At 31.9% G+C, this 15,431-nt stretch overlaps 1 protein-coding gene across 1 annotated transcript; it reads left to right on the top strand.

Moving 5' to 3' along the window:
* Positions 1-223: 223 nt before the first annotated feature.
* On the top strand, positions 224-13,871 carry LOC127704382 (uncharacterized). The gene is made up of 3 exons (XM_052208417.1): positions 224-307; positions 5,305-5,774; positions 11,391-13,871. Exons 2-3 carry the CDS (start codon positions 5,321-5,323, stop codon positions 11,588-11,590), a joined length of 654 nt encoding a protein of 217 aa, XP_052064377.1. The 5' UTR covers positions 224-307; positions 5,305-5,320; the 3' UTR covers positions 11,591-13,871.
* The last annotated feature ends 1,560 nt before the right edge of the window (positions 13,872-15,431 follow it).

Genomic DNA, 15,431 nt, shown 5'->3' with positions numbered 1-15,431 from the left:
GTCAAATTTCAAAATTTTCCAAAGTAAAACATAAAATGGGTCTTTTAAAATAATTACACCCCTCCTTTCTCGATAAATTGACAGTTTTTTACTCAATTTGAGAATAAAAGCGTGTTGTTATCTGTTACATAATTTTAGGCTTCAATTGACCTTGAAGCATTCTTCTTATGTAATCCCACCCACTGAAAATGGTTATCTGTTGAGTCAAGAACGGAAAGTAGAAACGGTTCTTGATTTTCAGTGAAGTGTGTTATAATTTCATTCAAAACAGACAGCGATCGTCTGGAAATGAACATTCTTTATTTAGGTATGTTGCAAGGTCAAACTTTAGAGAATTTTGGTACCCCATTTCCACTTCTTTTAGTTAATTAGTTGAAATAAAGATTAGTTTAGTATCATTTATCAGATGGATTTTCAGTATGAATTAAGATCACCAACTTTTTATTTCAATAATTGTTGAATTGCTTTTTACTCCCACTATACATTATATTTTCTTTAAAATATCAACGATCGATTATTTTTAAATGGCAAAACAATAATTCAATGATTTATACCCCTCAAACCCCCTCAAAACAAAACATATACACTAAAAAAAGTGGATATAAACGTACAACAAACTAAATATTAACATTTTTTTCTAGGCTACAAAACATGATGTGGAAAAAATATTTTTATTCTCCGGCTCGTATGTAGGATCTTTTGTACTTAATTGCTGCAATTCCTGAAAAGTCCATAGCTCTGAGAATAGTCAATTCATTATATTTATTGTATATGTAACCTGTACATGAGGATTTTTTTCCTAGAATATTGCACATTTTAAATGATTGGTCATTTTTTTTATGATTTTATTTAGTTACTGTGTTTTGCATTCTGCCGTCGATTTTTTTTTGGGGGGGGGGGGGTTTAAATGTGCATTTCTGTCCAATTACATTGAAATGGCAGTTCTGCAGTTTTCATCACAATATAGCAACCGTTGACCGGTAGATTTTAAAATTTGCTAGTAACTGTAAGGATTTCATTAAATCTTTGTCGATTTTCAAGGGCTCAAAAACTGCTTTTAGAAATACTATCAAAGGACTTTTCAGTGTACCTATATTTGGTTTCTGTTTATCAAATGAAGAAAGAGCCTGTCCTGGATTTCTTTACATGTACTTTTTGTTATGAAAATCATGCTCTCCGGTTACAGGTGTTACAATCTGACTGGTCAATGCAAAACTTCAATTCAAGATTATTTCATATTTTAGTTAGTATCCCTATTATTGATAATATCTGGCACCAAAAGATAATATTTTAGTCCATTTGGTTATCAATCAAATTATTTGCTTTCAACGTTACTTGGGAAAAGGGAACTAACTCAAATCATCTTTGAAAATTCAAATCAAGGTTAATTCCCTTTTATTATAAAAAAAAGTTACTTCACCAATATTCAACCATCAATTTCCCCCGTTCCCTCTACATAGGTACTAGTAACTGGATTTCAAAATCTATTTTTTTAACTCTTAGTCATGTTGCACCTAGTAAACAATAAGAATTATGTTAAAATATGAGGACTGTATAAAAATAATACAAAAGAATGAAAATACCATGTACATAAAATTTATTCATTATCAATTGCAATTTCATTTATATGGATGAACATGTAAAATATAACACATACAACTTAAAACAACATGTATATATAACACATACAACTTAGAATAGCATGTAAATAATGATAATCTGTAACGTTATACTTGAAAGCATGGAACAGCTTGTGACGAAATGCAAAAAAAAATGTCTTTGTCCGATATAATTCATAATTCCTAATCACACCGCAGCTGTGTTCTCAAATGCACACGTGATCGACACCAAGCAAAAAATTCCACTCAAAAAGGGCCAATGACCGTCTTACGGTTGCTGTGAGGTGAGAGTGCTAACTCCATGTTGAAGGCCTCATTGTCACTTGGAGATGAAGAACAGCAATAAACTGCTGTTTCTTAAATTTGTTTTGGATTATTTTCATTTGAGTGTAGTGATGTTTTGCATGAATTGATACACCCATATCATTTCCTTTCTTCATACACCAAATTTTACAACATTCAGCTCCAGTCCTCAATTCAATTTGATATGAAAATAAGAAGATGTGTTATGATTGCCAAGGAGACAAGTTTTCACCCGAGACCAAAAAGGACCCTGAATTAACTTAGTCTTTTGAAAATGTGTTTGATAGAGTATACATTTGATGATACCAAAAAGAAATGTAATACTAGTATATGTATCCTAGTGTGTGGATTTTCTCGCTGTGTTGAAGACCCATTAGTGGCCTTGGGCTGTTTTCTGCTCTTTGGTCGGGTTGTTATCTCTTTGACACATTCCCCGTTTCCATTCTCAATTTTAATTCTTTCGGATATGTGTGAGGGTCTGGAATTTTTTATTTTTTTTTTGTATTCTTTAATTTTGACGCCACGTTTCTCTGTCATTATGTTTTCATATTAAATTTGGCCCACTGTTTTCTCTATTCTGTATTTTTGGGGGAGCATTATTCTCTATTCTGTAGGACCCATGTTAAAGAAGGGCGTCCGTTTGGCTTTGATGCATGTATTAATACGGGGACGACAAAATGAGATTTATGGGAGGACAATTTTTACGAGATGACTATATATACATTTTCATCTTGGTTGCTACACATGCTTAATTTTTTTTTTCTGTTCCTGTTCACTTTTGTACACAATTTCATTTTTTTGTTGTTGTTGCTGTGTTGCATAAATTCTCAATTTCATCTTGTCTTGTGCGTGGTTGGGTTTTTTTCCAGCTCTAACCAGTCCAGGATATTCATTTTCAAAATCCTCCTGCACCCCTCCCCTCATAATATCAAATGGTCGTTCCTTTAGTTCAAGAACCCTTGCAATAACTCTTTGAACAGTCAGTTCGTAGATGGCCTATCAAACAAACCCAAACTCAATTTCAAGCGGCCATCAATTTCTGCAACTCTTTTTCCTTGTGGATTACTTTGCAGGGTTTATTGTTTATTTATTCTCGTACTGAATGAACTTAAAATAACACTTTATAAATGTCTTGCATCCGAAGCTCTTTTCGTGATTTACATTCATTATGAAAATGCATGAACTATTTGCAACTGGACGTAAGGAAAGAACAATCAATCAATCAATCATTGTAAAGTTCCACAACATAACTTAGTGATGTTTCATGTGATTTTTTTCTTACCATAAATAGATTCGAAATATTATTTTCATTATGATTATTGTCTGATTATTATTATTATCATAGATAGCTAGGCCACCCACATAAAAAACTAAAAATAAAACGTGGAAAACACCTTTTATATTTAGATCTTGTGCAATAAGTAGAATAGGATGTTGCAACAGCTATTTATCTTTAGTGAAACGTTCACCTGAGTTTTACCTGGATAAGAAAATTTGCAACCCAAACATTTAAAAATCTCAAAATTTGTAATTACTATTAACGCTCCACTGGATATTTTATGAATGGGAAGCACATGGTATTGAAATTTCCCACCTTTGATTGGTTTAAAGTTCATAAGAAGGCGGAGACTTACATTTCTAATTCCGAAGCTGACTCATTCGATTTATCTGAACAGAAAGAATGTTGCTTTAAAGCTGGATTTTATTTCATTGTGGTAAGTCTACATATTTCCCACGGTTAAAGTTGTTAGTATTAGTTTCAGAGTATATTATTTCCTCGAAGGTAAGCATATATTGTCAGTTTAGAAGAAAAAAATAAAATCGCGTAGTAAGTTTTTATCTACGATTGGAAATGAAGTTAAAATTTGAAATATTTTAAAGGGCAATTTGAAAGTGTCATATAAGATTATAGGATTATAGTTCGATGAATAAACATTTTATCTATTTAAGAAATTTAAACGGAGACAAATTGTTACTCTTTCACATACCAAAGATTCGGACTCGTGGTATTTTCCGTGCATTGTAACGTCTGAAACAATACCGTTTCAAAATGCCTCGTGTATTTTATTAGATTCAAATAAAAAATATTATTTTTCTTGCTTTCTTCTTTAAGTTTGTTATCACATGTTCTGAATTGAACATTCAATTAAATAATTTAAACGAATAACATGCATTTCAATTATGTTAAATTGCACGCTGCAATAACATGTTTATGATTTAAATTATTGAAACGAAACCACGAAATGCACAAAAAACTCCGGAAATATGCATGCATGCAATGGACATGTAATAAGTTAATAACTTGATTACTGAAATATGACAATTGGTAAAGTCAAACCATTCATGATGCGTAAAATTAATAAATTAGAAACATAATTGTCCCGACGAGTTGTAAATGTCAATTTAAATTACAAATTACATGTTTAAAACATGGCATTTTTAACTTTAAGGGGAATCGGTCTACAGTTTTTATGACAAAAGTTGAGTCATTTCAATAAAAAACGAAGTAAAACGTTTCACTTTTCATCATTTAAAATGTGCAATTCGATAATTAAATTTATTGGATAACAGAATTAAATTTATTGGGTAACATAATTGGCAAATAGGATTTGAAATTATAAGTAATTTGTATGGTGTTAAAAAATATAAATGTATGACAGTTTGAATTCCAGGACGGTTTCATTACTTTTTTTATTGCCATTTATACTTCATCAAATTGGGAAATGTAAAATAATTTCCGTATAATATTCATGTAAGTAGTTCCTTCTTATTGTGTTTATTTGTTTTTAATTTAAAATGTAAGAGGAAAATTGTTTCCAAATAAATATGATAGGTTATTTTCGTATTAAAGGAAATTGTTGTAAAAAATTATTGCTGACTACCAGCGACACATGATACAATATTTTGTATTATATACATGTATGTCTCTGTAATTACTAAGTAATTAAATAGAATATTTTAAGTAAATTATTGAAATTTTTAATTACATTTGTGGATTAGTGGATATTGGAATTTTATTGGAACTATTCATTTATGTATAAGTCAGTTTTAAGAAATATACTGGTAATAAAGATCACAATAATTTGTCTTTTCTAAATGATTACATAATGCATATATTTGTCCAACACTTCATATACATATACATATTATCCACTCCCGCATAAGCACGTGTGATTATCGAACACGTGGTAAAGATGAAATGATGTTTCGATTATTTGCAATTATGTGCAATAAATGCATTCTTTTCTGTTTTCATTTTCTGGCATATAGATAAACGTTACACGCAGTGTTGTACCTATTCAATGGCCTTAGAAATCAAATACAATCAATTTCACGATCAAACTAATCAATGAAACTGACGAGTCTGTTTTATCTTTTTCAGACTGAAAGATATCAATATGTATTCGACAGTAGTTATATTTGCAAGTTTAAGCAGTTGTTTCTTGGCAGAAGATATTCCTTTTTGTGAGGATGGATTTTATTACAACCGAGGCGAAGTCGAGTGTGTTCAATGTTCCGAATGCGAAGGAGCTAATCTTATTATCAGAGCCCCTTGTGGTGGTGATCAGAACACTATCTGTGGACCGTTTGTGGAGTTCGACAAATTCCATCAAAGTCCCATTGATAATGTCAAGCCCAACCAAACTTATGAATGGTTTGACAAGACTGTTGAGGATAATCAGCATACAAACTTTCCAACAACTGTTGACCAGGATAAGAAATGGTATACTCTCGCCATGGCCCTCCTTGGAGTATTATCTTTCATTTCCCTTGCTGTTGGGATATACATTATAGCTGTGTGTTTTGTTTGCAAGAGGCGAAGGCGAGAAAAGGAAATTATATATGACCCAGGTAAGAATACATGAGAGCTATATATATATATGTAATTCGACTATAGTGTATACATTCAACAGAAAGAATAGCAATAAAATTCCTTCCTCGTATGTGGACGATTAACAAACATTCATTTACTATTAATACTGAAAATTGTGTTGTGTTTTTCCCCCTGAAAACCGAGAATCCTTATTAAAATATTTTAACTAAAATTTTGGTACATGAACATGTTTATTATTGGTATATCCAACCAGAGACTTATACAAAAACATGGCAATCAAAAACAGCACAAAATGTTTTTATCATTCCTACACAGTTCCTCATTGAGAGTTCACCGGTAATAAAATCTTTCTTTAAAAGATACGTTTATAACCTTTTTAAGAAAATTCGGAAAACGAGAAATAAATAGAAACAAAAGGAATATGTCAGTACGTGAAAAAGTAGTTTGAAAAATCATTAGTTGAAAGTTCAATTTTTTTATTGTAATCTCGCAGACCCATAAAGTGTTGCAAGAGGAATCCAAGACATATTTTCAAATGTAAATGACAGAAAAAATATACAAATTTTCAACAAACTATAATCCGAGGAGCAGTATGGTATTTCAAAAGTTAATATAGCATAAACTCGAATATAAATCCAATCCCTCTCCGTGTCCGATTTTCTCACACGCGATGCCGGCATCGTAGATCAGCGGAATATAAAGCCTGAATTATTCGCGTTAATATAGCGTTTTAAATGGTGTTTCAAATCTCTGGTATTATATGTCTCTTACCCATCATGTTAAAAAAATAAAAAAAACTTAAAAATAAACCGATATAAATAGTTCGGAATTAACTTAAGTAACACGTGCATGTTCGTGAGCCAAGTCAATATCTTCTTGAGAACACCGACTTTTCATTCCTCGGCACATTCCAAATAGTTGGCAATTATGATGAACTTCGTTTAATAAAACTTGACCTTGAGTTTCTCGTTTCAATCCTATGGCACCACTTTATCAGTTTTGTACATTCGTGGAATGCAATTAATGTAATGATACAGTTATGTAAACGTATTCGGAGCATCTGTTTGAAACTTGTCCAAGTATATAGTCTTTTGTTTTAGTTAAAAATAGCAGCCTGTAAATTTTTTTCTAAGCAGAATAGTTTATATCCTAAAATTGTTTTAAGTAATAAATCTATAGCATATAAAGTGCAACAAATTTTAAAGATTTACAAAAGCAAGAGTGTTCACTCCTGACCAAAGCAGGAGTAACGGTAAAGAGCAATATTAGTTTATGATGCATCAGTTAGGCCAAAATTTAAAAAAAAACTTGTTTGAATGGTTTTGCTACCTTAGTCATGTTAATTGTTCATACAAAATGCACCCCTTAACTTGTTTTTTTTTTACTCTTAATGTATTGGTAAAACTAGAACGAAGCAATCCAAGATATTCCTACCTACCTACCGTTTTTCTAAAGGGCGCAAAACATTGAACCCATAATTTTTGTTTGACCTTAGTAGAATTTATTAAAATTCAAAACTTTATTGCCGTGTAAACAATTTGTAACAAAATCATGAGCAAAACAAAAACAATGTATTAAAATAATAGGACAAGAAGCAACCATGTATAATTAAACATATTTATAATGTAATAACTTTGCTTCCTTGATCTATGACATATCCTCAAGTTGTTTACAGTTTAAGTGAACGACTGTATTGGTCAATGAAAAGTAGATTCAAAACCTAATTATTGACACATATAGTTTGTTCAAAAAAGTGTTCATAATCATGATAATGTTATGTTGTTTATTACTATGATTCATCTGAGAACAGAATCTTCAAAATGTGCATCAAACTAATTCTGATACCTTGTAATTTATTTCAATTCAATTCAATTCAAATGCGTATTGCCATATAAACTTTAAGGATGTAGGTAAAAAAAATCTAGAATTTAAAATTGTACTATAAGTCAGAAGATATAGAGCACGAGTAAAGGAACAAAATAAGCTAACAATATTGATAGGTTATGAAACTCCTTTTTGCAAGATTTTTTTTTAAATGGCGGGAAAAGGCTGACTCGGACTTTTACTTTATATTTAGCAATGGCATTATTTGGGTCTCAAATCGTAAGAAAAAAATCTAGAATCTGCTTAAATTTTTATAATGACCTTTTTATGAGCTATTAAAGTCTTCTATGAAAAGAAAAGTGGGTGATATGGGGCAAAATATTTTATCCTGTATCGTAGGAAAAAACCCAAGAAGTCCGAACATCTGACAAAAATTCATAAACCTGACCCAAGTACATCCTTAATGTTACAAGTACAAAATAAGTATTCAACATAACTGCAATTTATTATGCTTTCAATATTTTGGCGTATATCTATGGATTTGCCTTTATTTTATAAATTACTGAATACATGTAAATGTAAAAAAATGTTTGCCAGTATAGAAAAACACGACCCACCATCGTAATAGTAACCCAGATTTTCATTATGGACAAGTAGCATGTAGACCTAAGAGGTAGTAAAATAGAACCCGAAATACAGAATTATAAGATCACAGAATTAAACCAATGTGTGTTCATACGGCATCATACCCTGCTCGCATTTAACATTTCCATGTTCAGTGATCGAACATCGCAATTTTGGTTGATTGATTTGAGTTTAACGCCACATTCAGCACAAGGCCATAAAAACGAATATGTTTGTTTGCCCTAACCGAGCCTACCCAGAAAAAAGCTGCCTACTCAAAATCTTTTATTGTCCTGATGTGAATAGGTTTTTTTTTAATCAGATAGTCATGAAGACTAAAAAACATCCGACACTACAATTTATCTTTGCCAAAAAAGAAAAAGAAAATGCCTACCTACCTACCCACTGTCTCTACCTCTTGGTAGGGTTTGGGCAAACCAAAATATTTTTAAGTGTGGCCCAATCTGAAACTAAAACTTTTACCGGATTCAGTATTGACGAAGGGGCAGATGGACTCACAGACTGAAAAAAAACCCATAAGACTGCTTCTACCATAGGCGGGGCTTAAAAACGTGTAATTGTACATTTTGTACGAACGCTACAAAATTCATATTAATGAGTTTCTTATTTGTTGGATCGATAAAGATGCTCATTTGACCACAATTCCGTATCAAACAGTAGAAACTCATAGAGTGTTACCGTGACAACGAATGACCATGATCATAATAGGTTGTGTCGCTTTTCATTTAGATAAAGATCTTTCAATGGTATTTTAAAACGCATAGTACATTGTTGTTTCTGCTCATTTTGGACGTCAGAATGGATAGAATTATTGTCTGGTTTGTTTTGATCGGGTAAATGGTTGATTTATAAAATTTTTAATCAGATCACAGGGAGAAGAGAGACTTATTCTAATTGTTTTCTTTTATAACTATGAGTTTCCCTTATAAACAAAAGTTACAATGTATACTTAATTCGCGGGGCGTCGACACATTTTTATACGAATGTAAAGTCTATGTTCCTCTTTAAAACGGCCAATAGAATTGAGGACAATACATAGCTATTATATTACATGTATGTAGATATGTTGAGCATAGCTTGTTCACTGAGAGGTTGATAATATAGAATCCCCTCTTTTGCCTTGGTCTCTATTCTCAATAAAGTTAGTCTTTGTATATTTTTATAAAGTATTAACAATACTTCTTTTGTGTGAACTGCTATGGTAGCTAAAGGACAAAAATCGTTTCAGTATTTATGATGGGTTTATTTAGAATTCCAATTTGATGAAAATCTGATCTGCATTTCTTCCCGTTGAATAACCTTCATGTCTGAAAGTTCAAATAAATGACTATTGTGTTTTAACCAGATGAATACTTTGATTTACTGCTGTAAAGTCGTTGAATTTGTCCGCTCTATCCCATTATCACATTTTTGAAGAAAAAAATGTTTTCTGACAAGAATATATTTTTATTCTTTTAGACACGAACACATCCATTTTGGCTTTTACCATTTCTTCATAATTATCTCATTTTTCTACACGGTTAGATAAATTTAAGCAATTATTGCGGAAATTTCTAACCGGAAGATGGAAATACAAACCTCGTTTAAAGGTATGGGTTTCGGTCTGTCTGAACTCCCACAAAGAAACCATTCAACAGGTCAAGTAACGGGTCACGACCAACCGAACTGAAAGAATGTCGAAGTACAAAAATGTATATGAATGGATCATTCATAAAAAAAAAAAAAACAGCTGCATTCATTGTCTCGACTTAACTTACAACATGTTGCATCAATTTGTTTCGTCTGATAAGAAATATCATAACTATTGCCAGATGTTTCATAATCCATATTTTCACCATCCCTAAAGTAACAATACACGGTCACAGAAGTAAAATTTGATATACAACATATATATCTTTTGATCAGAGCGAAATGACATATACTAGTAGTATATTGACTATTGATTGATAGTTCTTAGGTTATTTTTAGCTTGTATGCATATATTTGAGATGTCAAGAGTGAGTGAAAAGTCCATCCCTATTTGGTAGGATTGTTCCGATTTTGGTTATTTTGATTCTGACTAGGGGAAAGCCTTTTAAGAACACCTCTACACCCTATTAGAAAATCGTTCTGGATATATCTCTTTCAGAAATGTCATTTTCTACGAGGTTGGATGTACTTCAGTTATATTTCAAAGGTTTTCAGATAAATGTATTTTAAGGCAAAAAATTAACCGTGTTTCTCTTGGAATTGGTGTGCCCTTAACGACAACGTCATTTCTAATTAAAGAGATATTGAAAGCCTTTATTTGGTGAGAGGGACTTCCAGTTCTAGGTCGTCGACTGACTTAATATTTTAAATGTCGCCAATGATTCAGAAAACTATAAAAAATTGCATACATGATTTATATTTGATTTGCTATGCATTTGTAATTAGATATGAATAATAATTAACACACAGTTGTTTACGCTGCTCAGATTATTAAATCTTCAAAACTGGGGATGACGTCGAATGACCAACTCACTTATAAACTTTCTTGATATACAAATACAGGAAATTCTCAATCCAAAATTTTCTTGCATTGTGTAACTAAATAAAGTGGTAAGTGAAACTGCTAAAAGGACCCGTATAGGTCAAAGTTTATTTTATGAACCTTTGTAAATTATTTCATTGTATGAAAGTGGATTTTATTTTGCCTTGACCTAAGTCCTATACGGCTGTAATTTAAGTAAACATATGATAAAAATGTTAATCTTCTTCAGTATGAACCTGTTTGTACTATAGAGCAGAAGTAATTAATCTCAATAAAATTAAACGAATTGTTTATTCATACCATGATCATTGGTAATAGTTCCATTTCACAGTAGAGTATCTGACAGAATGTTCTATTCGCAGAACTACAATATATTATATATCAACACGTTATGAAAGCAAGTGTTTTTGGCCAAATTATTTGAAGGAAATTCGCCTTTTCAGAATCTAAAGGACTATGGGTAATCTCATTGTTCGTACACCAAAATGAAAATAACGTCACGTCATTGGTTGAATTTCCATTGTTTAGAACTTTTTAAACTAATCACAACGTTTTGGTGTACGCTTTTGAAAATATTACCCAGAATGCATTAGATTATGAAATGGCGAATTGTCATACAAAAACATTGATTATATTATTTTCTTTTTTTCAGAAGTGTGCACCACAGCGGGAGCCAACCAAAGCACCAGACTGGTGCAGTCCTCGGCAGTTCCTTCCAGGGACCGTCTCAAGACACATCGGAACACATACACGCTGGACGAGGACTACGATGCTGATAACAGCAATCAGACAGTTTCATCGACGTCATCACATTATGTGTACTTCAAAACGGCTGATCCACCGAATGTTTGAAACATACTTCTCACAAACATATAACTAAAAAGTTTAAATGGTATATCTGTCATGCGCGGGTTTTCCCTGCCATCATGGAACTATAAGCTTGACAATGCTTTGATAAAAAATCCACTCCAAATATTGACATGTTTCGGCATAATCAGTATGCTGCTTATAAATTGCATTGCTTATTATTGATATGAACAAACAAGTTGTGTTAATTACATCAGCTGTACTATTGTAAACAAGATTTTTTTTGCAAATCGTGTATAGTTATGTACATTTTTCAGTCGTTTATGTAAATGGTACGTTCTGATGTGTTTCGATTTGATACCAAGTTTTGTATCCCTAGTTACATTACAACGAAGAATTAAGCCATTATCTTCTGATCGCCATGGGTGGACTTTTTGCAAATAATGGAAAGCATGGCATTAAAATAGATTATAATACAACCACCGGAAGTGAAAGGAATAATACAAGAGAGTCATGAACTTTATCCCTTTTAACTCATTTTATTATTGTGAAAGGTGAAAATTTTCTCGATGGGTTTAACTTGTTCATTAAAATGCATTTTCACTCAAGGGGCGGGACGAGAAACGCGTCGGACACCAAATCGTAACAATGGTTTATTGGAAAATTGACCAGCGTGCCAAAACAACACCGTGACCCGTTTTCCCAGGGTCAGCAATTTATCATAAAAACATATGAAAAGGCTGCTATAGTTTTGTTTTCATCGAACGGATATGGGTCCTTTACACGCACTGTATACATTCAATTCCTGTCCGGAATAAATTCTTTGTTAGTCCGAAACACAATCTTACAAATCTGATGTGCAATGAATGGCGGGACTCGAGCAAAAGATTTAATTTAATGATGACCTCGATTGTATATTAGCCCAACAAAAGTTTGACCCTTTTTGTTGAGTTCAGATCATTCAAGTCTTTGTTCATTCATAAAATTTGAATCGATTTTATTAGAAAATTTGATGCATCTTTATGTTGCATGATTTCTGCACATCTCAGCTTTTTTTCTATTCAGTGTTTGAACATTTTTTACATTAAACTTTCTCGTTTGTCAGAAACAATTTACATTAAGCTTTATCGGAAGAATCTATTATGTTATTTAAGATTGCTGTTCATTTATTTTTATTTTTATTGATGGTATAAGGAACAGGTAGTTCAAACAATCCAAACTGATTTAAAGTTCGTTTTTTTAACATTTTAAGTAGTTTTCCAAATATTTGAAAGGTGTGCTATATTTGTTTATTTGTTATATCTTTGTTACATAAAATTGAATGTCAAGATAAATTTTCATTGATGTGAAATGTCATTTGAATGATGTTCTTTGAAGCTGAAAAAAATGACAGATAGTGAATAATTCCAGATGTTTGTATTTGTTTGAGTGTTCATTTGAAGTTGTAAATTATACGAGTTTAGTCAAGTGACATTATGCATTTTCATAAGTTATCCAGACTCCCACATGTACATCATTTTCACATAACTTTAGTTTTTCCCCCATTAATCAAAGGTCATTATATAAAATGTGTTCATATATAGTATTTAAACAGTGTTCTAAATGTAACCACAGAAAGTGTTCATAGAAAATTTAGTGAAAAATATTTCAAAAACCGGTTATTTATCCAGAAAATGTGGAGGAATAAATACATTATAGAAAATTGCATGAAAAACACTTTAAACTTGCCTTCAAACGATTTTCATTGTTCCATTTCGTTCTTATGCGCTGTGTGTGACATATATGTAATCTAGCTACTTTCAATATACTCCAGAATATCTCATATCTTACTTTAATTCTGGATTTTTTTTGTAATTTCCGTCAAATCAACGGAAAGATTAAATATCTGAAATGATATTTTACATTCTAAATCGGCTCACAACAAGGACTTGTTCAATGTTGATAATTTCCTACTGTATCGATCAATTCATTTTATTTGTCCATTAAACTGAATGTAAAATGAAATTTTTCAACTACTAACATCATGTGTTCATTTTATTATAATTAGTTGGGTTTTATTTACAGAAGGAATGTTGGGAGCCAACATATTAGTGAAGTTTTTTTTTTACTTTTTCCTTTTTCAAAACCTTGTGTCCTATGTGTTCATTGATATTCTGTCTTAAAGTGTTTAAGGTGAAAGTCAAACGACCTTGAAAAGGTCACGACCTATTGATTTTTCATTGTTACTTGTTATGATCTGTGATATTCATGTAAGATTATGTTCTTGTACATAAACTATCAAATATGTTTTTTTTTATAATTTATTGAAATTAAAATTGAAAATATTTTTTTGAGTTGTAACTGTCATTTCATATTACCGCCTACACCTCGTTCGTTCATATGATATTATATAACTTCTTATCTTTGCAATACTTAAAACAAATAGCAAACCTTTCAATCAACTTAGTATGTTATGAAAATGGAACCAGGTAAAATATTTTTTTCTGATCATAGTTGAGTCCTTCATACTTCCATTAGACTTTTCTTCGTGCAGTTTGATGATTTCCGGATGTTTGTTAAAGAAAAAGTTGCCATATCTAACTAGAATTTATTGATTCTAAAATGCTTAACTACCAAAGCTTAGATGATGTGTATATTGGTGTAATACCACCCTCGTCGTATTGGACTTAGTCAAAACATCCGCTTTTGTCATATAATTTTACTTGGATCGAAACCTTAGTAAGTGTTGTATAAATAGTCCCCTCAATGTGATATTTTTTTTTAAAACAAATCTCAACCCGTATTGTTAATATGGTTCCCGAACACATTTCGGCGGTATATAGTTATCGCTTTGTCCGTCTGTCCGTGTATCCGAAACAAATAATTTTCCGGATGATATCTTGAGTATCTTGCTTGATTGATATGAAACTTATACTTACGGAAGATATTCAGAAGAGGAGAAAGCCTCATGATTGATGTTATGGTCAATAGGTCAAGGTCACTGTTCCTTTACATAGGAAAAATGGTTTCCGGATGATACTTTGATTTTCTCTTGTATGATTGAAATGATACGTTTACAAATTAAAGATCTTGGGAATGGAAGGCGACGACGCCCATTTATCTTGGGGTTGATATTAAGGTCGCTGTCACTAAAAATAGACAAAAAAAACTAGAAAAATAGTTTACGTATGGTAACTTCGTATACAGATTTAGGAAAGGCGAAGCTTATAAATTTTGGGATCAAGGTTAATGTCACTGTGCCATGAGAATAAAAAGCGTTTGAAAAAGTGATTTCCATATGGTATATATCTAGTATTCCTTGCTTGATTGGAATGAATTTGATATGGGAAAGGGAATGATCCTATTTGTTTTAGAGACTAAGGTCAAGGTTACTGTTCCTAAATAAAGATTTTGTTTTAAATTGAAATCCACTGAATTCTAGCACATTTATACAAGATGAAAAAATAGCAATCATATAGGTCATTATGTACTTATCCTGGCCTCCAATATAAAAATAAGGTGATGCGGTATGATTGCCAATGAGACAGCTATCCACCAAAGTTCAAATGGATTGAATGTAAGCAATTATTGGCAACCGTACGGCCTTCAACAATGCGAAAAACCCATACCATATAGCCATACACAATGTGGCGGGGTTAAACATGTTGGAAGGTGCCAACCCTCCCTTCATGGGACAGCGGTGTAACGGCACAAAATAAGAATAAACTTTAAAAATCAGTTAAAAAGGGTCCTAACTCATCAGATCGATACAAAACAGAAAAACATCTAACAAAAACACAGACCGGACTAGGCAAGGAATTTATACACCTCTCACAACAACAAAAACACAAAAAGGACAGATCTGAGAATACTCACAGATACAAGCATACTAATATTTTGAACCTTT

This window comes from Mytilus californianus, unplaced genomic scaffold (assembly GCF_021869535.1).
Source record: "Mytilus californianus isolate M0D057914Y unplaced genomic scaffold, xbMytCali1.0.p SCAF_6, whole genome shotgun sequence".
In the NCBI taxonomy this organism is placed as follows: Eukaryota; Metazoa; Mollusca; class Bivalvia; order Mytilida; family Mytilidae; genus Mytilus; species Mytilus californianus.
The sequence above is the reverse complement of the archived record's forward strand: the minus strand, read 5'-3'. Positions and strand labels throughout refer to the sequence as shown.

What these genes read in the sequence shown, in the direction of transcription:
- LOC127704382 (XM_052208417.1), top strand. Translation starts at nt 5,321, where the DNA reads ATGTATTCGACAGTAGTTATATTTGCAAGTTTAAGCAGTTGTTTCTTG. An exon ending in GGAAATTATATATGACCCAG is followed by an intron (nt 5,775 to 11,390) that starts GTAAGAATACAT and finishes TCTTTTTTTCAG; the next exon opens with AAGTGTGCACCACAGCGGGA.